Source organism: Hemiscyllium ocellatum, chromosome 38, assembly GCF_020745735.1.
Source record: "Hemiscyllium ocellatum isolate sHemOce1 chromosome 38, sHemOce1.pat.X.cur, whole genome shotgun sequence".
Taxonomy (NCBI): domain Eukaryota; kingdom Metazoa; phylum Chordata; class Chondrichthyes; order Orectolobiformes; family Hemiscylliidae; genus Hemiscyllium; species Hemiscyllium ocellatum.
Genome location: NC_083438.1, coordinates 32,345,194 through 32,371,901, shown reverse-complemented (window position 1 = coordinate 32,371,901; position 26,708 = coordinate 32,345,194). Strand labels below are relative to the sequence as shown.

At 45.1% G+C, this 26,708-nt stretch overlaps 1 protein-coding gene across 2 annotated transcripts; it reads left to right on the top strand.

Annotated features, from left to right (window-relative positions):
- The first annotated feature begins 1,287 nt into the window (after positions 1–1,287).
- Positions 1,288–12,823, top strand: LOC132833952 (uncharacterized). 2 transcript variants are annotated; one of them, XM_060852645.1, is made up of 7 exons: positions 1,288–1,460; positions 2,676–2,742; positions 3,547–3,585; positions 7,067–7,336; positions 8,264–8,308; positions 9,821–9,938; positions 11,691–12,823. In XM_060852645.1, the coding sequence occupies exons 1-7, from the start codon at positions 1,377–1,379 to the stop codon at positions 11,848–11,850; spliced, it is 783 nt and encodes a 260-aa protein (XP_060708628.1). In that variant the 5' UTR covers positions 1,288–1,376; the 3' UTR covers positions 11,851–12,823. The 2 variants fall into 2 exon arrangements, with proteins under 2 accessions (XP_060708628.1, XP_060708627.1); XM_060852644.1 differs by having other exon boundaries at positions 8,264–8,332.
- The last annotated feature ends 13,885 nt before the right edge of the window (positions 12,824–26,708 follow it).

Below are 26,708 nucleotides of genomic sequence, written 5' to 3'. Positions count from 1 at the left end.
TGATGATCTGCTGTGTGTTCTCTATTTCTGTGTTTTTAATGATTACAGAGGTGTCATCCACATATCTGACCCAGAGTTTGGGTTGTATTTGCGGTAAGACTGTTTGTTCTAACCTTTGCATTACTGCTTCTGCTATGAGTCCAGAGATCGGTGAGCCCATGGGTGTGCCGTTGATTTGTTCTGGTTGTTGAATGTGAAGTGTGTAGTGAGGCACAGGTCCAGTAGTTTAAGTATGCCGTTGTTGTTAATAGTGGGGTGGGGGGGGGGGGTTTACAGACAGCGGGGGACGGTGAGATGTGAATCTTTTTCAGCTGCACTGTGGGAGATGTCTTCCCATTCTCAGGCCAAGTTAAAAATCACACAACACCAATAGCCCAATAGGTTTATTTGGAAATACTAGCTTTCAGAGTGTTGCTCTTTCATCAGGTAACTACCTGACTTACAAATAAACCTATTGGACTATAACCCGGTGTTGTGTGATTTTTAACTTTGCCCACTCCAGTCCAGCACTGGCTCCTCCAAATCCTGACTGACAGTGTTTAAGGTTGTTATAATTTGGAGATGCCAGTATTGGACTGGGGTGTACAAAGTTAAAACTCACACAACAGGTTATTGTGCAACCTTCAACACATTATCTGGACTGACACAAATTGTTAAAATTCACTTGAGAATTTAACTTTTAAAAAAAGTTTTGCGACTTCCATATGAAAGTAGTGAAACTAACATGGTCACTCTAACAGATGAGAGACTTAACAATCATGGTATTTTTCAATGTATAATTTCAGCTGCATCACACTGTAAACTCTTACTATAAATCCTGTGTCTTATACTGTGTGCCAGACACAATCTTATACTTCACGACCACCTGATGAAGGAGCAGCGCTCCTCAACCGGTTGGATTATAACCTGGTGTTGTATGATTTTTAACTTTGACAAGTGTTTAAAAATACCTACAGCCGAGCATGCGCAGTGAGAGGCTATGTATCATTGCGCGTTGTATCTTTGTTTGGGTTCTCCCATTCGAACCTGGAGAGAGGGGGAGGTGTGATGGATCCGGGTACAGCTCCTGTCGGGAAAAGCCGGGTCAAAACTGCTTTACTCCTGGAAGGATTGGAATGAGACCAGGATCCAAGTGCGGACTCCCGGAAAATTGTGAATCCAGAGCTGGGGAGAAGAAGAGGGGCGGGGTCAGGAAATGGTACACCCCTCTACAATATGGATCAGTCTTTAACAGACACGCCCACTGCCCCCCCTCGGTGGCTGTAGCGCGAACTTTAATGACCAGGAGTGAAGTCAGTGGGACATTGTAGGGCCGGCTCCGGGCTGTATCTGACTGAGACACACCCTGCTCTCCCTCCAACACGGAGTTTTACCAAATGTTTCTCAGCAGCCTCTCGGTCTCCTGTCAGTGTCTGCCTCTGATCCTGATCGCAGTCCCGGTCCCGGGAAAGGAGCTGCAGGTACTTACTGTCAGTGTCTCCCACCCGGGGACACGGAGGGAGGGAGGGAGGAGGATCTGGGGGGAAACTCTCTCTCCCTCATCACCCCCCCCCCCCAGCACTCACCTCTTTATTAAAAGGAAATGCTGACAATCTCCGAGACAGACAGAAAGGGCTGGAACTTCTCAGTTTGTAAAGTGATCTGAGGGAGGGCGGAGGGTCAATTGTGTAATTGAAAAAGGGGAGACAGGCCGCTTACTTGCGGAACGCTTCAGAGAACACCTCTGGGCCGCCCGGACCAACCAACCCAACCACTTTAACTCTCCCTCCCAATCCACCGAGGACATGCAGGTCCTTGGACTCCTCCACCGGCAGAACATAACAACACGACGGCTGGAGGAAGAGCGCCTCATCTTCTGCCTGGGAACCCTCCAACCACAAGGGATGAACTCTGATTTCTCCAGTTTCCTCATTTCCCCTCCCCCCACCTTGTCTCAGTCGGTTCCCTCAACTCAGCACCGCCCTCCTAACCTGCAATCTCCTTCTTGACCTCTCCACCCCCACCCCACTCCGGCCTATCACCCTCACCTTGACCTCCTTCCACATATCCCACCTCCAACACCCCTCCCCCAAGTCCCTCCTCCCTGCTTGGCAAACTCTCTCTCATTCCTGATGAAGGGCTTATGCTCGAAACGTCGAATTTCCTATTCCTGAGATGCTGCCTAACCTGCTGTGCTTTAACCAGCAACACATTTTCAGCTGTGATCTCCAGCATCTGCAGACTTAATTTTTTACTTAATTGAAAAAGGAGTCAAGATTAGAGTGGTGTTGGAAAAGCACAGCACCAGTCTAATCTTGACTCTCATCTCCAGCATCAGCTATACTTACTTTCGCCACATAGAAAAGGGAGTTAGACTGAGAGTGTGGCGGTTCTAAAAGGGATAAGTAATGGGCTTTAAAGGTGAATTTGGCAAACAGCAAGAGAAGTCATTTTCGTGATTTGGCTTATCTGAGTCATACCTGAGGACGGGTCGGAATCATCAACGTGACAAGGAATTAAATGTTTTGGAAAGGGGCTCACTGATGAAGAGCTTATTGCTGGAAACGGCGACTCTCCTGCTCCTTAGGTGCTGTCTGAGCGTCTGTGCTTTTCCAGCACCACACTTTTTGACGCTGATCTCCAACATCTGCAGTCCTCAGTTTCTCCAAGGTGCTCACTGTGTTTTCTTGTTGCAGGGACATGGCTCACAGAAACTACACCCCTCGCTACTTCTGCTGCTAAATGTTGTTGCTGCTGTTTCAGGTCAGTGCTGTGAGTGCTGGAACATTTCAGCAGGATCAAAGGCTGGGGGTGGGGGGAATCAGGAATTCCTCTTGCTTCAAGGTGCTGTGTGGGCTGCAAGTGGACCCACTGAGGGAGTGGGACACATTACACACTGTGACTGTGAGAGAGAACTGTAGGGAAGGCAGTTAGTGTCTTCAGAATAACCCCTGGGATGTGAACAGTGACATCCAGCTACTGAACTACACTCAGTGACAACAAAAACAGAAGTTGCTGGAAAAGCTCAGCAGCTCTGGCAACATCTGTAAAGAGTTAACATTCCAGGTCCAGTGACTTCCACCAACTTCAGTTTTTGTTTTCCCAGTTTTAGTTTTTGTTTTTGTTTTTATAGTCGCTGATGTTGGGATAGAAACTGGGATTCAGTGGGAGTGTGACAGATTCCTGGGCACTGGGGTCTGTTTTCTTAATTCCAGCATTGGTAAGTAGAACTGGGACCTGTCACTGAGGAAGGGGAGTGGGGTAATCGGGACTCAGGATTGGGCTTCATGTCCTTGGCTGAGGCTGGATCAGGCTATACTGGATGGAGAGGGGAGGGATATGGTCTGACAGGTTAGTGGTGGAGGGAGGTGAGGAACCACATTGCCTTGGCCCCTTTCACACCATCTGCCTCACCCCTATACTGTTTTCACTTGGAAATCCTGTTCCTGATTCCTCCTGATCAAGCCTCATTCCTCCCTGGATGTGTTTCCCTATACCCCGATATAGTCTCTGAACATTTCTGTAGTTTGTTTCACACACCATACTAAACGCCTGTTTTTTTTTTAGAGCGAGCTTCTACACCTGGACTGAACACACCTGTACCAGGTAAATCTGTTTCTAAACTACTGCATGTGTTTTCAGCTCTTACATTGGATCATGCTGGACAGACAGGGAGGAACGTTGGGAAGTTTGAAACGCTGAGTGCTAATTTACCAAAGATATTCAAAGATGTGTAGATTTGGTAGATTGGCTGTGCTAAAAATTGCCCATAGTGTCCAGGGATGTGTAGATTAGGTGGATTAGTTCTGGGAAATGGAGGGATAAGGTAGAAGAGTGAAATAAGTGGGATACTCTTTGTTGAGTTAGTGTGGACCTGTTGGGCCGAATGGCCTGTTTCCACACTGCAGGGATTCTATACATTTTAACAATGACTTGAGACAATGAGTGAGCGGCAATGGGTTCCACAGATTCACCACACTCTGCTGGAAAAATCCACTCCCTCTCAGTTCAAAATGGTTGTTCCTTCCCTCTGAGCCTGTGCCCTCTGGTCCTTGTCTCTCTATCTCATGGTAATGTCTTCTCCATTTCCAGTCTCTCTACTACTTCTGACATGACAAGCCCTTCATCTCTGGGATCATTCTTGTAAACCCCTGGATCTCCTCCAAGGCCAGCGCATCCTTCCTTAGATCTGGGGACTGAAACTGCTCTCAATACTCAGCTGCGATCTGACCGGACCTTAGCAGTACATCCCTGTTCTTGTATTCTAGCCCCCTCGAAATGAATGCTACCATTGCGTTTGCCTTCCTAACAGCCAACTGAACTGTACGTTAACTTGAAGAGAGCCCTGAATCTCTTTATGCTTCAGATTTCTGAAACCTTTCCCCTTTAGAATATGTGCCTCTCTTCTTCTGACCAAACTGCATAACCTCATTATTAGCCAGAGGATGTGGTGGAGGTGGTACAATTGCAACATTTAAGAAGCATTTGGATGGGTAGATGAATAGGAAGGGTTTGGAGGGATATGGGCCGGGTGCTGGCAGGTGGGACTAGATTGAGTTGGGATAGCTGGTCAGTGTGGACAAGTTGGATCGAAGGGTCTGTTTGCATGCTATACATCTCTATGACTCTATTAGCCACATTGTATCCCACTGGTATTACTTAGTCCATTTCCTAGACTACCCAAGTCCTTCTGCAGCCTCCCTGCGTATGCCACACTATCTGTCCCTCCACTTATCATGGTGTCACCTGCAAACTTAGCAATGTTGTCCTCCGGTCAGATTGTTAGCTTTTAGACTGGTTTGTCGGTGGGAATGATGATTTGACAGAATAAGTACGTTAGATCAGAAAAGTACAAACCTGTTCAAAGATCAACTGGAACATGGTAACTGGTAATGTCTGATCTCTGACCTCAGGGAAACAGACCGGAACCAGATCGTGTGTCCGATTTGAGACAGGATGGCTGAGCACTTTCATCAACATGTTCGTGTCTCTGTAAAGTTTCTGTGATGAAAATGGTGGCACTTTATATCTTGTCTGTTTTTTCTCAGTGACTGCCCAATTCATTGAACAGTGACACTGTAGGAGGCTTGTGTGGGGTAGATGGGCCGAATGGTCTGTTCCTGCGCTATAGCTGCAACGTAAGGAAGAAACTGCTCGTGTCCTGTTGCAGCTCACCACCACAGTGCAGCCACGCCCCTGCCGGGAGCTTAGCTGAGGACCGGCCTGGGGATGGATTTTTCTGCTCCATGTGGCTGAATAGTCATCAGAAGCTGTATTCAGGTCACTCATCGAAAATGTGTTTGAACCCCTTGCATTTTTGTGAAATAAAAATAGGGGCAGTACTTATATAATTCACAGTAGGTCCTTGGTAGTGTTGAAGAACAGAGAGATCCAGGTGTTCAGTTATATAATTCTTGAAATTTGCATGATAGGCAGGGTAATTAAGATTAGATTAGATTAGATTACTTAGTGTGGAAACAGGCCCTTCGGCCCAACAAGTCCACACCGACCCGCCGAAGCGCAACCCACCCCTACCCCTACATTTACCCCTTACCTAACACTACGGGCAATTTAGCATGGCCAATTCACCGGACCCGCACATCTTTGGACTGTGGGAGGAAACCGGAGTACCCGGAGGAAACCCATGCAGACACGGGGAGAACGTGCAAACTCCACACAGTCAGTCGCCTGAGGCAGGAATTGAGCCCAGGTCTCTGGCGCTGTGAGGCAGCAGTGCTAACCACTGTGCCACCATGCCACCCAAAAAGAAGGTATTTAGGACGCTTGCCTTGATTGCTCAGACCTTTGAGTACAGGAGTTGGGTCGTCGTGTTAAGATTCCAACAGGATGTTGGTATGGCCTCCTGTGTAGTACTGGATCAGTGGTGCTGGAAGAGCACAGCAGTTCAGGCAGCATCCAACGAGCAGCGAAATCGACGTTTCGGGCAAAAGCCATTCCTGATGAAGGGCTTTTGCCCGAAACGTCGATTTCGCTGCACTTAGGATGCTGCCTGAACTGCTGTGCTCTTCCAGCACCACTGATCCAGAATCTGGTTTCCAGCATCTGCGGTCATTGTTTTTACCTCCTGTGCAGTACTGTCCCACCCAGTTCTGGTCGCCCTGTTTTCAGAAGGATATTATTAAATTGGACAGGGGTCAGAGGAGATTGACCAAGATGTTTCTGAGAATGGAGGGTTTTGAGTTCTACAAACAGACTAGAAAGGCTGGCAGATTCTAGGAGGTTAAGGGGTGACCTTCATAGACGTTTATAAAATCATGAGGATCCTAGATAAGTTGAATAGCAAGAGCCTTTTCCCATGGGTCACAGCCACAGGGAAATGGCTATTCTGAATGAGAGGAGAAATTCCATTTCTCAAATTCTTGGATTTCTGTCTCTCCGAGAAGTGAGACTGTTCAGTCTTCCAGTATTTTCAAGAAAAACTGATATTGGAAGGTATTGTGCATGAGGGGATAAGGAAGGTAAATATAGGTGGGGTGGAAGGTCAGCCATGAATCTACACAATAGGGGAGTCATCGAATTAGAGTTGTACACCACAGAAACAGACTGTTTTGTCCAACTCGTCCATGCCAACCAGCTATTCGATATTAATCTAATCCGATTTTGGCTCATCCCTCTAAACACTTCCTATTCACATATCCAACCAGATCCCTTTTCAATGCCTGATTCCTCCACTTCCTCTGGCAGTTCATTCCATACACGTACCACCCTCTGTGTGAAAAAGTTGTCCATTACACCCCTTTTAAATTTTTCTGCTCTCACCATATCCCTATACCCTCTGGTTTTGCCCTCCCCAACCGCAGGGAAATGACCTTGACTGTTCACCCTTTCCATGCCCTTCCTGCTTTTAGGAAGCTCTATAAGGTCACACCAGGGAAAACAGCCCCAGTCTATTCAGCCTCTCCCTATAGCTCAAACACTCCAACCTTGGTAAGAAATCTTTTCAGTTTCAAGTTGAACAACAACCTTTGTATAGCAGGAGGAAGCTTGAGGGGCTGAATGGCTTCCATCTGCATCTATTTGCTTAAAAATGAAAAGTTGTTTCAAGCTGTTATTTTGTCTCTTTCAGCACCCACTGAACGACCAGCGAATATAATGATAAATAAATGTATAACTGAGGAGCAGAAGCCAGTCCTTAAACGTGGAATAGATGAGATACTTTGCAATGGCTTAACCTGCTCTGGGAATTATAGGGCATCTTTTAATCAGTCCGGCTGCTACAACGTGTGCATCATAGATATTCGATATCTGAAAAATTCAACTAAAGATGTTTATTATGTGGAGTTTGGGAACTTGAAAACCTGGAGAACGTTTTCTCCTCCGTTCACATCAGATCACGGTGAGTTTAACAGAATTTGCACGTCTTTGGACCTAATGCTTTTTCTCCTCAACAACCCCTCACTTCCCTGGTCTGGGAACTGTGGGAGGAGATTTAAACGTTCCGGGTCCTGATTATTTCATGTGATAGAGGACTCCAGGATCAAGTGGTGAGAAACCACTCGAGCAATACCCCCGTCAGATCACTTGTTCCCCTCTGAGTCTCCAGCACACCGTCCTGACACGGAGAGAGGCCGACTGTTCCTTCATCGTCACTGGGTCCAAATGCTGGAACTCCCTCGCTAACGGCACCGTGGGAGGACCCTCACCAGGCGGCACTGACTCAGGTCATGAAGTGGGTCAGCCCCACCTTCTCCAGGGGGACATTAAACACTGGGCTTGTCCCCGACACATCTCAACGTTTTTAACTTAAAACAATCCTGTTGTTTTTCCTTGTGTGTCAGGAAATGGCTGGGTTTAGCCTGTTAATACAAACCCTGCTGTGGGGATGTAGAGCTGGTACATCTGGTCCTGAGAATGTATTGATGTGATTTTTGGCTCTGCAATGTCACTTGGTTTTTAGAATCCTCAGCCTCGTGTTCATATTCCTCCAGCACTGTTTGGGCAAACATCATCCCAACCTACAAACCCTCACAGGAGGTTCACAGCCTCACTACATTTGCTCTTTTATAATCCATTATACTCACTGGAGCCTCATCCTGAGGGGAAAGAATCAGGCAGCCAATGGGAGGGGTGTGGGGGAAGGGAGGTCTGGGAAGTACGGATGGAGAGATAACAGAGGGTTCAATGTGACACGCTGACCAGGAGAATATTGCAGTATCTGAATCATAAAGGCACAGATGAGGGTTTCAGTGGTTGAGGAACTGAGGGAGGGGGAGTGGAAGGTACACATTGGATCTGTTTCACGTTTCACTGTTGTGTTTTCCAGTTTGTCCAACCCAAGGCCCAAGTGAAACCCCAGAAGCGGATCATGGTGAGCAACTCAATACAACCCAAGGTAATCCCCTGTGAAAGGGTATCACGGTGGCACAGTGGTTAGCACTGCTGTCTCACAGCGCCTGAAACCCGGGTTCATTTCCCGACTCGGGCGGCTGACTGTGTGGAGTTTGCACGTTCTCCCCGTGTCTGTGTGGGTTTCCTCCGGGTGCTCCGGTTTCCTCCCACAGTCCAAAGATGTGCGGGTCAGGTGAATTGGCCATGCTAAATTGCCCATAGTGTTAGGTTAGGGGTAAATGTAGGGGTATGGGTGGGTTGCGCTTCGGCGGGTCGGTGTGGACTTGTTGGGCCGAAGGGCCTGTTTCCACACTGTAAGTAATCTAATGCTGGGGGAGGCAGGAAGGGGTTGGCTCACTTGGTTCAGCTAACCTGAGTCTGAAGGTCACAGGGTCAAATCCCTCTTTATTAGACCCTGGGATAAAATAGGGGCCCACACTCCCTGCTGCTGAGGGCCACCCCATTGGGGAGGGAGCAGTACGGTGGGGGAGCACTGTATTGTCATAGAGGGGGTGCAGTACATGGGCATCTGTCAGGGCGACGGTAGAATGGAGGTGGGGGGAATGTTATGCTGTCAGGGAGAGAGTGGTACTGGGGGGAGGGTGCCACACTGTCAGGGAGAGGATGGTACTGGGGAGGGGGGGGGGAAGGGTACCATACTGTCAGGGAGAGGATGGTACTGAGGGGGAAGGGTGCCATACTGTCAGGGAGAGGATGGTACTGGGGGGGGAAGGGTGCCATGCTGTCAGGAAGAGGGTGTTACTGGGGGGAGGGTGCCACCTGTCAGGGGAGGGTGATACTGGACAGGTGGGAACAGATTCTGAGCCAGGGATTGAATCAGGAAACAACAAAGACACACCCGGCCCAGTTGTAACTCCAGACCCTCCTCAGTAACATCTGGAGACTGGTGTCCAAGTGGGAGACCCTCTAACATGGTCATACACTGAGTCAATCCAATCTCCCAGATTAGTCGGTCACTGTCCCTGGGTATGTCCTGTCCCACTGGCAGGGGGAGGGGGTGGGGGGTGTGTGGAAACAGGGGTTTGGGGGACGGTGATATCCAGATAGAAGGGTGTGGGCCCAACATTCCACACTGAAAGACAATGGAGAGTAGTACTGACCCGGGTATTAATTCCAGATTCCATCCAATCCCATGGCTTTGGTATCCAGGAAATACTTTCCAAATCTTCTTTTGGGCTGAAATGAAGGGAAACAGCTGCTGGTCAGTGTCCAGTCCTCTCTGTTGGAAAGCATGTATCCATCCCATTGTGGGGCTGTGTATGTGTGTACACGTGCGTGCGTGCAAGGAGCTGTGAGGTGGTCTGGTGTGTGAGAGCTTATTGGGATCTAACCTCCCACATCCCTCCAGGACAAGAATTACCCAGGGATCTGTTTGTACTGGGGCTGGTTCTGAAACACTAGGTGCTGAAGGTCTCTGCTGTTAGTTTTGTTTGTGTGTCCCAGTCTGTTAATGGCTTCACTCTGTCTCTAGGTCCTGGACTCTCCACTGGAGCAAGAGTTGGATTGGGAATCGGGAGTGTTGCTGGGATTGCTGCTGTTTTTATTGGAGCAGGAATTGTGGGTTACATTGTCCTAAAGCGACGAAGAAGGTGAGTTCTGGAATGTTGCACTGTTTCCATGGTAACCCTTTGGTCTTTGTATAACATTGTGTGAAATGTTGCTGAGCTCTGTCCCTGTCCATTCCCTGAGCTGTGAGGATGCTTCAATCCAGCCTGTCATTGAGCAGCAGCATCCAGTCACTTCCAGCTTGTCATCCTCTCGCTGCTGAACAGTCCCCGGGGATTGGAAAGGAGCAAATATTATCCCACTGGAGAACCAGAGGATGGGGCATATATTGGGAATTTCAGAAGGTATTTGAGAAGGTGCCACACAATAGGTTGTCGTACATGATGAGGGCCCAGGGGATTGGGGGGTGATATAGCATGGATTGAGGATTGGTCAATGGACAGGAACAGAGCAGGAACAAATGGGTCATTGTCAGTTGTCAGGATGTAACTGGTGCTGCAAGGATCAGTGCTGGGACCTCAGTGACTCACAATCTATATCAGTGACTGAGATGGGGGGATAGAGTGGGATTGTCCCAGTTTGCTGCTGATACAAAGCTCAGTGGGAAAGTAAGCTGTGAGGGGGATACAGAGGCTGCAAACAGGGATATGCTGGTTCACGTTTATACTCCATGTGGGTGTGGATGCTCCATCGTTAAATCTGTTTCAGACTGAGATGGACAGATTTGAACATTCCCATCCTTTTTCCAATCCCTCCATATCCTCAGCCCTCCCTATGTGTAACCACCTTCAGCTGTACAGCCCTCAGATCTCTGTGCTCCTGTCTCCCTGATATTTCCATTGCTGCCCCATTGGTGGCTGTGCCTGGGTCTGAGGTTCACCAATTCCCAATCGCAATGCCTTTGGGTTCTCTCCCTCTATGTCCTTCTGTCTTCTGCTACTCTCTGTTTGTGTCTTCCTTCCCCCACCCACCCCAAAACCCCTCCGCCAATGCCAGTTCTTCAATGAGACCACAAGGTTTGATCTCCTCTTGTGTAGCTACATGTCAAATGTTGTTTGATTGCTCCCACATCCTTTGTGAAAGGTGCTATGTAAACGCAAAGTGTTGCTGCTCACTCTCATCTGTCACTTTTCAAACCCCCAACCTGGCACCACCACCCATCTCTGACCTCACGGGGTTCAGTTGCCCTCTGACCGTCTGCAAACAGTGAGTGTACCCAGAGAGAAGTATGAAGAGTAACGATCTCATCTACCAGGCCAAAGTCAGGAGTGTGAGGGAATACGCCCCACAAGCTGGGATGGGGGCACCTCCAACAACACTTCCAGGACAAAGCTGCCCTCCCTTGATTGGTACTACATCCAAAAACACCTCCTCCATATCTGCTTCCTCCACCACCAACACTCAGTAGCAGCAGTGTGTTCCATCTACAAGATGTGCTGCAGGAACTCACCAAGGCCCCTTAGACAGCACCTTCCAAACCCATAACCACTTCCATCTAGAAGGCTGCAGATAAATGGCAACAGCACCATCTACAAGTTCCCCTCCAAGTCATTCATCATCCTGACTTGGAAATTTATTGCTATTACTTCAGTGTCACTGGGTCAATATCCTGGAATTCCCTCCCAAAGGGGCATTGTGGGTCTACCCACAGCACATGGACTGCAGCGGTTCAAGGTGGAAGCTCACCACCATCTTCTCAATGGGGCAACTAGGGACAGGCAATAAATGCTGGGCCCAGCCAGCATTGCCCATGTCCCACAAGGGAAGAGAAACAAAAAATAAATTATGTAACCTGTACTCTGCTTGTTTCTCTCTTCTCGGAATTGTGTTTGAAGCCGACACTCCAGTAATCGAAATGAAGCATCGAATGGTGACCCTTTGAGAGAGGTGACCTGTTCAGGTGAAGCACGGAGCCTTGTACCAACAGCACCTGAGCATCAGGATGGAGCGGCTGGAGAACAAAACCTTCTGGGGAACGGGGCTGTCCAGCACTGACTGAGTTTCCACCGCACTGAGCCTGGCTCAGGGAGGGGGTAATCAGCCCAGTGTTGGGGGATCGAGTGATTCCTGGTGGAAAGTCTGGGCTCAAGATTGAAATCAACAATCACTTCCCACTTTGCACGAACCCTTCAAGCAACACAATCTCAGGAGGGAAACTCCCAGTGGGAATGTTATCCCTTTATGAGAAAAGTCATCCAAATATGTCATCCTCTACATCATACCTCAGCATTACTGTTATAGTCTGTGTCCAAACACTGTCTCAGGGTTCAGCTGTGTAACCCTAACTCTAACCCCCAACACTAATCCTATGAGATATTTTTCACAGATAATGTCTTTATTCTTAATTAACAACTTATTCGGTCAGATTATCTACAGTGTGGAATTACGTCCTTCGGTCTAACAAACCCACACTGACCCTCCAAAGAGTGACCCATTCCCCTAATGCCCCTGACACTATGGGCAATTTAGCATGGCCCATTCACCTGACCTGCACATCTTTGGACTGTGGGAGGAAACCGGAGTACCCGGAGGAAACCCATGCAGACATGGGGAGAACAAACAAACTCCACACAGACAGTTGCCAGAGGCAGGAATCAAACTCTGGTCCCTGGCACTGTTAGGTAGCAGTGCTAACTACTGAGCCACCGTGCCGTCCCATTGTTAACTTGTTCACAGTGTGGGTGATGTTGCCAGTGCCCCATTTATTGTCCATGTGGCCTTGACCCACTGCAGTCCTTGTAGTGATGGTGCTCCCACAGTGGGGAACATGGGAAGAGGCTTCAGAAACTCCCCCTGCAGTAGCACCTACTGGGCAAAGCCAGGAACTACATTATTGCCTACAGCATTGTAATGTAATGAAGCTATGGATACTGTATTGATATTGTACAGAAATGTCCTGTATGTTTATTCATGACTTCTGTATATAAAGCAAGATTGCAGATATTTTTCTGTGAATGTTTCTGTATTTTTCGCCTGGATATTTCTTTCCTTTTACCTATGCTTTTTGCTCCAAGCTTTGATTAAAGGGAAGCTGATGTTGATAATAGTGTGCCTCCAGCCTGATGTTTATTGACTCTGCTGGTCACTGCATGAACAGAGGGGCTGCTGTCTACAGGCAGTAAGTCCCTGATACAACTTGGAGTGAATGGAATTGACTGTAGTCTGGGATCAGTGATTTTGGGAATCTCAGGAGGAGGCTGAGAATGATCATCGGGTCGGTGTTCCTGGAAGTTGTTTGGGGGGGGCGGGGATGGGTGTGTTGAGCATTCGGGGATTGGGTGTGGGATATCTAATCAATTTTCTTGGCGAGTGACATTTGGGATGAAAAAACAGAACAATTCAACTACTTTGGATGCTCCAGGGGCTGAGACTCTTGGGAAGAGGGAGAGAAAAGACAGGGAGATATAAGTAGCATTTACACATTGAGCCTGGAATATTTCCTCATCACAAGCAACAAATTTATTCCATTAAAAGTATTTAAATGAACATTCTATGTGCTTCACAAGAACACACTGAGTGGCTTGTTTAACAATCTGATTTCTAATGATAGTGGATCAGACGAGCTAAAGCTTCATCAACGAGGTAAGATTCAGGGAACTTCTTGAAGAGGGAATTGAGGGAAGGAAGTTAGACCACGGGCTAGACCATGGAACTGTGTTGGCATTTCAGGGGGAGAAAATTCCCAAAACCTTTATTTAATGTTGTCATTTCTTTTCCCTCGCATTATTGAATGAAACACCGCAACTTAAAAATACACATTCTTTCCATACCAATTGGGACAATTGGATTCCAAAAGTTCCATTCTCACCAAGCAGGTAGTTAACAGTGGGAATGCCATGAAGAAATGTTTGTGTACACCGTGTGTGAAACCCAACAACAGACAGAGCAGGCTGACAGGGCCTGACACATCATTGGAACATCATCATCCCTTAAATCTGAGACTGCTTAACAAAACTTAAGGTATTACCTAACGTTAACAACTGAACTGGCAAACACTGTCATTGTGGAAGTGAGTTCCAAACTTCTACTGCCCTTTGTGTGTAGAATCACTTTCGAACATCTCTCCTGAAAGGTCACCATACTAGGTAACATCTTTAGTGAGCTTCTGGACGAAGCACTGCTGATGATTCCTGATTTCCATTTAAATGTTTGCGTTTCTTTGCGTTGGTGATGTCATTTCCTGTTCTTTTTCTCGCGGTGGTAAATCAGGTCCAAGTCAATGCCATGCTTCTAGGAATTCTCATGTGTGTCTCTGTTTGGCTTGTCCTAGGATGAATGTGTTGTCCCAGTCAAAGAAGCAATTACCCCAATATCCACAAACGAAGCTGCTTCAGAACATTATTCCAACGAGCCACTACACACTGCAGCACAGAGGACCTTTGCAGAACTGGGGAAAATCATTGATACAGTGTATACAAAAAGAATGGGTACCCAATGAACACAGTCCGCCGATTTCTCAGCAACAAACCCAAACACGCAGACAAAACGCGTCCAGAAACCTTAGCCACTCTCCCCTACATCAAAGACATTTCAGAAATGCCAGGCTACTCAGACTCCTTGGCATAAAGATAGCCCACAAACCCACCAACCCACCAACACACTAAAGCAGCAGCGAATGAACTTGAAAGACCCTATACAGACAACAAGGAAAACTAATGTCATTTACAAAATACCATGTAAGGACTGTAACAAACACTACATTAGCAGAAAACTAGCCACCAGGATACATGAACACCAACTAGCCACAAAACGACATGACCCTCTCTCTCTAGTATCCTCACATACAGATGAGGAAGGACACCACTTTGACTGGAATCCCAACGTTCCCACTCTAGGGTGAAGGGGGAGATTTTTTGGAAATTGCCCTCACCCTGCCCAATCATTCTCCATGCTGTAACTCTGTTTAGGACAATCAGGTTTTTACAGTGATCCATAACAGTTCTCATCTTGTCCATGAACAACAAGTTAACGAGGGGGCATTTTATCTGGGAGGTCTCAATGTCTCACCAAATTGATCGCGGATCCCAACAGGCCCATTCAGCGACATAGGAGAACAAGGAACTCAGTTGGTACTTCCTAAAGTCTGGAAAATCTGGACCCCCACCCCCTTTCTTGCGAAAGCTGCAATTTATCCAGCTGAATAAGAGGCCGTCAATTATGCCAAATAAAAGACCCAAGCCAGCTGTAAAGCCTGCACAGCGTTTGCCTTGGCAGCAGCAAGGGGAGCATTCCCATGGGATATAATAGGCAAGGAAGAACATTCACCTTAACCAGAGCTATCCTGCCCATCCAAGATATCGGAAGATCTTCCCAAAGCTGAAGGTCCTGCCTAATTTTCTCTCGCAGCTGCCCCTAATTGGCTTTATATACTTGATCGAAAACCGGGCTAATGAACATACTTAAGTACAGAAAACCTCTGTGTGACCACCGAAAGGGGAAACGGGTTCCATCCCCAAAGTTGGATATACTAGTAAGACCACCCCCCTTACAGGCTTCTGATTTCATGAAATTAATTTTGTACCCTGAAAACAAACAAATAGATTGATCACTTGTGTTAAGTGGGGCACAGATATCATTGGATCGATTAAAAAGAGAAGGACATCGTCCCCATGGAGGGTGATTTTATGCCTGATCCTACCTCCAGGGTCATTACATCGGGATCCGTCTGGATGGCTTCCACCAGCGGCTCCAACGTCAATAATAGCAGCAAAGGATGGCAGCCCCTGCCCACAGGAAAACTGTCTGACCGTATACCATTAGTGAGCACCGCTGCTTCTGGGTCACGATACAACACTGCCACCCATCTGGCAAAAACCCCTCCAAGACCAAACCGCTCCAGGACAGAAAAGAGGTACGGCCACTCCACCCGAACAAACGCTTTCTCTGCATCCAGGGAGACTACCAGACCCGGGACATATTTGCTGACATATTTGAACCATATTTAATACTCTTCTAATGTTATTAGTAAATCTCATAAAACCCATCTGGTCCTCCTTTACAATAAAAGGCGATACTCTCTCCAGCATTTTCGACAGGATTTTAAAATCCACGTTCAGTAACGATATGGGCCTGTACAAAGTGCAATCCTCTAGGGCTTTTCCTATCTTAAGGATAAGAGAAATATTTGCTTCTCTCAAAGAGGATGGGAGGCAGCCCTGACTGAACGAGGAATTGTACATATCCAAGAGTGGCCCGGCCAGCTTGGCTATAAACTCCTTATAAATCTCACTCTGAAATCGGTCTGGTCCGGGCGCTGTACCACTCTGGAGCAGCCTCACCATCTCCTGTACTTCCTGAATTGTCGGGGGTGGGGGGGGGACACACTCAAAAAGGACCCTTGTTCTGAGGTTACACCCGAAAGATCCAAGATCTTAAAAAAGGACTCCATCTTTCTCATTCTATCCCCACAGCCCTCTGACTGATACAACTCAACATAGAACTTCTTAAATGCTGCGTTAACCTTTTAGGCATTGCAATGACCAGCACTCCCTCTGATGGATGTAATAGATTGGGGAGCATTCTCCTTTCTGGCCAAGTATGCTAAATATCCACCCGGCTTATCACCGTACTCAAATAATCTCTGTTTCGCAAAAGAGATTTCCCTCTTTGCTGTTTGGGTCAGTACAGCATTCAGCTGGAATCCGCTGTAATTTAGTTATAGACGGCCTATCAAAGTACGCTGACTCAGCTGTCTTCAGGTGAGCCTCAAGTCAACGTTGTTGTCCTCCCCTCTGTCACTTCCGGGTCACAGAGTAAGAAATAACCAATCTCTGTGCGCAGGCCTTGGCAGTCTCCCACAGCACCGATGGGTTGCTGGCCGTACCTGAATTGATAGCCCAAAAAATTTTTAACTCTCGCAAAAAAATACTCGATACCCTTACTATCTTTCAGGTGGAAAGGGTCCATACGCCAGTGCCCAGAATCTGCCACATCACCTCTGCCCTTAACCTCCATATGAACTGTCACATGGTCAGAAACAGCTATATTCCCTATTCTGCAGGACAATACCGAGTTAAAAAAGGCTGATTGGACAAAAATCATGTCAGTTCTGGTGTAGCACTTATGTGGATTAGCAATAAAGAACGTGTGGCGATGTCTTCACCATATCTCCACATGTCCACCAATGCCAACTCCCTGTTCAAATCCACCGACTGCCTGGAGTGCAGAGACATAACCCGCAAGACCCCTCGGCATCCCGTCCACCTCAGGATCAACAATGTGGTTAAAGTCTCCCCCTATAATTGTACAGCGTGCCCCAAGGGTCATCAATCTGGAGAGCAAATTTAAAGGGATGTGCTGGGGGGCAGTATACATTCAGAATCCCATATTCCTCTCAATGTATTAAAGCTTAAAGTATTATGAACTGCCCGGATTCTTCCTTAATTTGGCCTCGAATTTGAAACGGGAGGATCTTCCAGATGTGAATAGCCACTCCCCTACTTTTTGAGTTAAAAGATGAGAAAAACACCCAACCGAATCCTCCCTGTAGCAACTTCAAATGCTCCTTATCAGTTAAGTGTGTTTCTTGTAACAAGGCTACATTGACCCTCTCTTTTCTAAGTCTTGACATTAACTGTTTTCTCTTAATTGGTGAGTGACTCCCCTTAACATTCCAGGTGCACCATTTAAACCAATTGGTAGCCATGATTGTCCGAAACAGTCCTAGACCTCTCGGGAGGAAGAACCCCACTCATAGCGTGCCAAGAGAAAACCATAAACAGTTTGCATAAGTTTAGAAATGCAACTTCTAAAACTACTAACAATTACCTCTACAACATAACAACATAAAATATAACTGAAAGAAGACTTTCCCTTGTCCACAGGGGCGCGCTCATACCACTATTAATCCCACCATGACTCCTTCCAGCTGGAACTAAATCCCCGCCCCAGACAACACAAAGTAAGAGAAAAAAAACCCAATATCTTATGACAAGAAAGTTAGAAGTGGCGCCCAACCCGTCCCTTCCATACTGTAACCCTCAGCACTCCTGGCAGAACAACAACAAAACAATATAAAACTGTAACCCTGACATATATTAAAAAGGAGGCCAAGATCACCACCGCCCCCCCCCCCGCCCCCCGACAACCAGGTAATCCAGGCAAATTACAGAAAAGACAAACAAGGGCAGAATGAAATAATTGTCCATATAATTCAGGCCAATCAGGCTATTTTAGAGGATCCAAAAAGGCCTTTGACTTTTCCAGTGAATCAAAGTTGAACACAGACTCTCCGGGGGTGATACACAGTATCACCGGATATCTAACGGAATACTGGATATTCAGGTCCCTCAGCTACTTTTTTACCTCATCAAAGGCCTGAAAAAGTATGATTTGTGATCCTTTATACACCATAGCCTGGGGATCCTTCCCTGGAGCTCTAGACATTTCCAACATCATTTGTTTGTCTCTATAATGATGGAGTCGCACTAGGACTGGAGGGGTGGGGGGTGTGCTGGTCCGATCCAGGCCTGTGCACTGCGACCCGGTGGGCCCCACTCCACCCACTCCCAGCCTATCCCCACCTCCAGCCTTAAACACTGTGGGAGCCATTGCTCCAGAAAGCTGACAAGCTGGCCTTCTTCCTCCTACTCGGGAAGCCCCAGCAACCGGATTCTCTTTCGACGGCCTCGATTTTCGAGATCGTCAACCTGCTCCTCCAAGGCCCGCACTCGACGTTCCAGGGCCTGGACTCGGCCCGCTGAGCATTTCACCGCGGTCTCAGAAGCAGCGGCCCATTGGCCCACCCCTCCAACATGCTCTCCGAGATGCTGGATCTCCAGGTCATGCCTCTGTAGCCTGACCGAGACAGATTCCAACCTGGCCCAGGTCTCTACCATCGACGAGTCGATCTTCTCTCGGAGTTTTGCAAACTCAACATTCAGGCATGATCTTTCTAACCCTTTTCCTTTCAAAACTACTCCGTGCTCATAGGAGCCCCATCAATCCCAATGAAGATAAAGTGCAACATTGACCCTGTTTAGTGTAAGAGAAACTTGTCTCTCCCAAAACAAATAAAATCAGTTTTTTAATTAAAAAAAATACTGCTCAAGTTACACTTCAGAAAAGTTCTGGAACTAAAAGATTCATAAAACATTAATTTAATTTGATTTGGTTCGAATGGAATTGATGTATTACTGTCACGTCCCGAGGCACAGTGGAAAGTGTTGTTGGGAAGTAGTCCGAATAGTCAAGTTAACAGTCTGGAAATCAAGAGGGAAGGTAGTGAATAGATGGGTGCGGGCCTTAAAGCTAGATAAGACTGATGAGGTTCTGAGAGAGATTATTCTGCTGGAGGAGTTTAAAAACTCACTTCCAGAGATGGTAAGAATTTCTGTGGAGGAACAGAAAGTTCAGGAAGTGAGAAGAGCAGCAGAAATGGCAGATGAATATACATTGGGGCATGAGGCAAAATTTAGCTTCGGCAAGAATTTCATCCTGTGAGGGATAGAAACTGGGAGGAGGGAAATCAAGCACACTGGGAATCGTTTACCACAGGATTAAAAAGAAATCCAAGAGGGTGGACAGGAGGTGAAAGGCCTCAGGTGTTTCCACTGTGGTAAAGTGGGACACGTAAAGACACAGTACTGGCCGTGAAAGAAAGGCACTGTGGGAAAAGATGTGGTAAAAGGAGTTAAGCCAGTGATATTAGTGAAGGTAGTAAAGGAGACCCCAAGAAGAGCTGAGGAGCTACAGGAGAGTGCACAGCCTAGGCAGGGGCTGGGTGTGGAGTTAATGTCTGATCGCTACAAAGAATTAATACAAGGGAAAGTCTTCTTTCAGTTATGTTTTATGTTGTTATGTTGTAGAGGTAATCTCAGAAAGAACAGGGAGAAAGACAAGAAGTTATAATTTGAGAGATGCAGGATCTAACCAGTCACTAATAGTAAGAGATGAACGAATATGCGCTCTTTCTATATCACATATAGACAAGTTCGGTACCCATGGGGATGGCCTTAATCAGGACCTTGGATTCACGTCACACTATAGGTGACCCCATTGCACTATACACACACACACACACGCTCACACATATACTCCCACATTCACATATGCACCCTCTCACAGACTTATACCCCTTTACACTCACATTCACACACTCTCTCACAGACATTAAACCCCCCAACCCCCACCACACACACATACATATAAGTTTGTGGAGTGAATTTGTACTTGCAGAATTACATTTTACTTTGCTCAAAATCTGCATGAATCCATGTAAGATTGTGTAAATCAATTTTTAGAGTAGAATCAGTCTGACCACTGTGGCACAGACAGTCTCACACAGGACAGCTCACACCTTCAATACATTATCTGGGCCAACATGACATCAATTGTTAAAGTTCATTTGAGAATGTAACTACCAAAAAAGTTTTGCGATTTACATATGAAACAACTGAAACTAACATGGCCATTTTAACAGATGAGAGATTTAACAAACAATCCAGGTCTTTTTCAATACATAATTTCAGTTGCATCACATTGTAAACTTTTGCTATAACTTCTGTGTTTTACAATTTTATCCTCCACAAACGCCTGATGAAGGAGCGTCGCTCCGAAAGCTCATGCTTCCATTTAAACCTGTTGGACTATAACCTGGTGTTGTGTGATTTGTAACTTTGTATACCCCAGTCCAACAATGGCATCTCCAAATCATTCCTATTTAACACAAACACTACAAACTAAATGGACTACTCTTACTGGGTTTGCATCTGAACACAACCCAAACCCTAACCATAACATTAACCCAACCCCTTACCCAACCATTAACTCTAACCCTAACCCTAATAATAACCCTAACCCAACCATTAACTCTAACCCTAACCCTAACCCTAACCCAACCATTATTTCTAACCCTAACCCTAACATTAGCCCAAATCCTAACTGTAACATTAACATTAACCCTAACCCACACCCTAACCCTACCCCATACCCTAACCCTAACCCATAATCTAACACTAACACTGGCCTATTTAACATAAACACTCCAAACAAAATGGACCAATCTTTCTGGAATTGCATCTGAACCCAACCCTAACACAAACTCTAACCCTAACCTTAACCCTCACCCAAACCCTCACCCTAGCCCTCACTCTCACCCGAATCCTCACCCTAACATAAACCATGACCCTAGCACTAACGCTAACTCTAGCCTGAACTCTAACCCTAACTCTAACATTATCCCAATCTGTAACCATAACCTGAACCCTAATCCGAACATTAACACTAACCCTCACACTCACCCTAAAACTAACCATAAGTCTAACCCTAACTAAAAACGCTAACCCTAACCCTAACCCAAACTCTAAACCAAACCCTAACCCTAACTCTAACCCTAAAACTAGCTCATTGTGTAACCCTAATGTGAACCCGAACTTGAATCTTAGCACTAGCCCTAACACAAACACAAACCCTAATCCTAACCCTAGCCCTAACACAAACTCTAACCTGAACCCTAACCTTAAATCTATCAGAGCTGACACTAAAACTAAATCAATGCCTAACCCTATACCTAACCGAATCACTAAACATAACACTAAACCTAACCCTAACCCGTTCACTAACCACAACCCTAAACCTGACAATAACGCTAAAGCTAACCACAACCCTGCCCCTAACTCTAACCCTGAACTTAACACTAAGCCTATTTAACATAAACACGTCAAACTAAAGTTGAAAATCACATCACACTAAGTTATAGTCCAACAGCTTTAATTGGAAGCATTGGCTTTCGGAGCGCGGCTCCTTCATCAGGTAGTTGTGGAGTACACAATTATAAGACACAGAATTTAGAGAAAAAGTTTGCAGTTTGATGTAACTAAAATTGTACATTAAAAAGGACCCAGATTGTTTGTTAAGTCTCTCATCTTTTAGAACGAACATGTTCGTTTCAGTTCTTTCATATGCAAATCACAGAACTTTTTAAATACATTCTCAAGTGATGATGAACAATTGGTGTCATGTCCGCCCAGGTAATGCATTGAAGGTGTTGCTGAGGCCTGTGTGAGACTGTCTGTGCCACAATGTTCTAACCTAAAAAACCGGAATTACAGAATCTTGCATATGTGAGAGTGTGAGAGAGAGCTTGTACATGTGAGAGGGTCTGCGGGAGTGTATGAGTCTGTAGGAGTGTGTGTGTGTGTGTCTGTAGGAGTGAGTGTACATCTGTCTGTGTGTGGGTGTGTCATTCGGGAATTGATACAGATATTAGACTGACCCATGTTGGGGGAGGGTGTGGTCATTCACTTTCCCTTCCCTCTCTCTCCACTCCGGATCTGGACCCACAGTTTTCCGGGAAACCCACTCGGATCATTATTTTACTCCATTCCCTTCAGGGTTAAAGCAGCTTTGACCCGGCTTTTCCCACAGAGACTGCACCCGGATTCCTCACCCACCCCCTTCTGTGAGAATGGGATAGTCCAGGCTTGGTGTCCTTTCGGGCATTTTGCTGGAAGTCTGAAACCTTTGGAGAAAACTTTGGAGAAATTCGAGCTTCTTATGAAAAAGAGTAATCATACATAATGAAATCCCATTTCTTTCTCTACAAATGCTCCCAGATCTGCTGAGGTTTTCTAGTTTTTCTGTGCTATTCCAACTTGAAATCTAGTTTCTTACTCTGAGTTTGGAACTAATTTATTTGCCCTCAATGTGCAAAACTGATGATAAAACTTTATCTCTGTTGATTTTCCCTTTGATATCAATGAATACATTTGTCATTTGCAATGCTCCTTATTGGGCAATGTAACAGAGCATTATTAGTAAATTTACATGTCAGTGTAAAATATTTTCAATCCATGATATTTTTTAACTCACTGTATTTCGACATGGAACATGACGTGCAAGACTTGGAAGTTGAATGCAAGCTACGTCAAATTCAAATGTAAAATGGAGCACTGTTGAGCCGAATCATAATTTATGCCTGATCGAAACGTATTTCATCGAGAACGAATTGAAAAAAAAAGTTATTCACTAAGGCATGGAAGTAATATTTCAACAAAACATTTTAAATAAATAATACAAATGATCCTTGCTTCGCCACTGAGTAGTGGCTGCAGTCTATGTGAAGATTTTTTAAGCGAATTAACACGGGAGAATTACATAGCAGACGTGCAGCAAGTCCAACGAGATACTCACACATCGCTTTACACAACTCTTAAGATTACACATTACCTGGGACACCAACAGCAGCAAGAATTGAATAATAAATTGCATACACCAGACCAGATGGCGGTTCATGCATGTTCAGTCAGATGTGTTAATCTACCAGCAACTACATAATGATAGCGTGGTGAAATATTTATATATAATAGGAAAAACCCCAGGGGTACCATTTGGTAACACATTTTATGATATCAGTACACGTCATTCTTCACAATTGTCGATCAAATTGTTGTCATCCTATTCTTGTGATGGAGTTACACTGTTGCTGTCAACGACAGAAAAAGAAACAAAATAAAAATAAATCTTTCTGTTAGCAATTATTCAACTGATTGAATTCACATTATAAGGTAAGCGAATTGTTTTAAAAATGTATATTTCAAACTTGTGTTTCCAATACCTCTCGAAATATTTCAAACATGCCATTGTACGAACTTCATTCCTTTTCGATGCCCACTCTGTGTTGGTGTGGAAATGCCAGTGCTGGACTGGGGTGTACAAAGTTGAAAATCACATCACACTAAGTTATAGTCCAACAGCTTTAATTGGAAGCATTGGCTTTCGGAGCGCGGCTCCTTTATCAGGAAGTAGTGGAGTACACAATTATAAGACACAGAATTTAGAGAAAAAGTTTGCAGTTTGATGTAACTAAAATTGTACATTAAAAAGGACCCGGATTGTTTGTTAAGTCTCTCATCTTTTAGAACGAACATGTTCGTTTCAGTTCTTTCATATGCAAATCACAGAACTTTTTAAAAGTTACATTCTCAAGTGATGATGAACAATTGGTGTCATGTCCGCCCAGGTAATGCATTGAAGGTGTTGCCGAGCCCTGTGTGAGACTGTCTGTGCCACAATGTTCTAACCTAAATAACCGGAATTACAGAATCTTGTATATGTGAGAGTGTGAGAGAGAGCTTGTACATGTGAGAGGGTCTGCGGGAGTGTATGAGTCTGTAGGAGTGTGTGTGTGTGTGTGTGTCTGTAGGAGTGAGTGTACATCTGTCTGTGTGTGGGTGTGTGTGTGTGCATCTGTCTGAGTGTGAGTGCGTGCCTGTGTCTGCGCGTCTGGGTCTGTGTGTGTTTAGTGCAGTGGGGTCACCTGCTCCCACATTCACACACATACGCACCTCTCACCCATTTACACTCACACACATACACACACACACTTTCACAGACACTCGTAGCCCTTGCACACACACGCACCCATATGCACACACATTTTGTCGGGTGAATTTGTACTTGCAGAATTACATTTTGTTTTTGCTTAAAAACTGCATGAATCCATGTAAGATTCTGTAAATCCATTTTTTAGATTAGAATCAATCTGAACATTGTGGAACAGACAGTCTCACACAGGGCACCTCACACCTTCAATGTATTATCTGGGCCAACATGACGCCAATTGTTATCTCTCCCTCCCCGAGGCTCCCAGCCTCATTCCTGATGAAGGGCTTTTGCCTGAAATGTCGATTTTCCTGCTTCTCGGATGCTGCCTGACCTGCAGTGCTTTTCCAGCACCCTCTAATCTTGAATCTAATCTCCAGCATCTGCAGTCCTCACTTTCAACTTATTGTTAAAGTTCACTTGAGAATATAACTTTAAGAAAGTTCTGTGATTTACATATGAAAGAGCTGAAACCAACAAGTTCATTCGAAAAGATGAGAGACTTAACAAACAATCCGGGTCTTTTTCAATATATAATTTCAGTTACATCACACTGTAACCTTTTGTGATCAATTTTGTGTCTTATGATCTTTCACCCCACAACCACCTAACAAAGGAGCAGTGCTCTGAAAGTTAGTGCTTTCAAATAACCTGGTGCTGTGTGATTTTTGATTCTGTATGGAACATTATTTTCCTCGAAATTATGCAATGGTCCTCGATTAGTTGCACAGTTGGCTGGATGACAAATTTACTCATCTTGAGTAATAGCCCAAAGCATGAGTTCAATGCCATTAAGTTGAACGTATTGTGAATGTCCTATTCGCTCAGTCTTGACCATCACCTGAGGGTTGGTGAGCCACTCATACTAACACTCGCCTATCTCTAGTGAGGGAGCTTGCTTTAACGCTGTCAGTTTAATAATATAATTTTGGGGATGATATTGCACTGGTTAAATTTCAAATGATAACATGCAACCAGAAACACTTTGCAGCGTCTTATATGCTTAAAGGGCATGTTGATATATAGATTTGTATCGTAATCCATAGAAACATTTACACAGGTTACTTTAAAACACTAGTCATTGCGAAAACGAGATGAAATGAAGAGCATAATCTTTTGTGAAACCATCTTTCTACAAATCATGATTTCCAGGCTGGATTGCAAAAAAGAAAGATAAAGCAGAGAGAAAGGAATTTCTGAAAGTGTCTATGCCCACCTAGATTTAGCATCTATTAGACTCAGGCATTACTTAAACAAATCTTTCGTTCTTGAACTATTGAGGTACCAATACTCAATATAAATCACACGTTCATTGCAACATTTACTGATAAATTCATATACCTTAAATTCAACTCACTACATTTCAAATTCACTTCACCTCACTTTAAATTTATCTCTAATTTTAATTACACAAGTTGACGTTGAAACAAGTACAATCCCCAATTCGAGTGAAATGGCCAATGTTTGGTCTCAATGCAGGTGCTGTCTCGTGGTTCTTCGTCTTCTCCGATGATGACTTCAGGGTACCTTCGTCTCAAATATTACTCTCTAGAGCACACTTTTGTAAAATCCTTTTCTCGGTTAACATTAATCCCAACATATGTTTACATGTCTGAAAACCTCTGCGGCACTCAGCCAATGAATTGACCAAATCTGATCATGCTCCCAGCCAATGGGGTTTATTATAAACACCTCCCAAATATTTACGCCAAGTCATAAACAGCCACAATCCATGCACCATGTAAGATAATATGGTGCAGTTATATCGTGCAGACCATTATGTAAACTCCCTTTTTCAATCAGTCCAGGAACCTGCAAGTTACAGCTTACAGGACAAATCACCACATGCCCGAGCTGCAGTGTTAACTGAGGTCAAGGTAAAAAAAAAGTCTTGATGAAAGTTCGCAGCAAGCTTCATTGTAGCTCTTAACTAGTCTCATGCCATTTCTGCTTCTCACCACCTGACGATAGCTCCTCCTATTGATCTTGAAGTTCCAAGAGAAATGGATGACAAATCATGACAGTGTTTGAATCCAGTCAAAATTCCTATTAGTGTTTAATTAATATTAGATGCCTACAACTTATTAAATTTTTGCATATACAACTTCACTTTGATCTTTAACTGCTTCCAGGTGATCTCCTACAACTATCCCCACCTTAAGCATTGTAAGGATTATCCAAAATTAGACATTCAAAACCACCATGCTCCGTTGTGGTTTATTTGTTTTACACAGAACACTAAAATGTACACAAAATTAAACTGATAAGTTAGAATGATTCTGGGTCAGACTGAACTTGAACCATATTACATTAGGGCCTATTGTACCACCTGAAAAAAGAATCTCCTGCGAACTGATATCCAAATCTGTCTACAATTGATGCGTTAAATTCAAGGAATAAATGTCAATATTCAACATGTCCTGCAATTCGTAGAGTAAGATAAAAATCTCTCATCTGCTCTTCCATATATTTATATTGAAACACCATTTCCAATGATTGTATTCTGGCCGTCAAAACAAGAATAAGAAACT

Bases quoted from the DNA above. Each gene is read 5' to 3' on its own strand.
- LOC132833952 (XM_060852644.1), top strand. From the start codon at position 1,377: ATGTTTCTCAGCAGCCTCTCGGTCTCCTGTCAGTGTCTGCCTCTGATC. The intron at 3,586-7,066 runs GTAAATCTGTTT...TGTCTCTTTCAG, and splicing joins ACTGAACACACCTGTACCAG to CACCCACTGAACGACCAGCG. The intron at 7,337-8,263 runs GTGAGTTTAACA...TGTGTTTTCCAG, and splicing joins TCCGTTCACATCAGATCACG to TTTGTCCAACCCAAGGCCCA.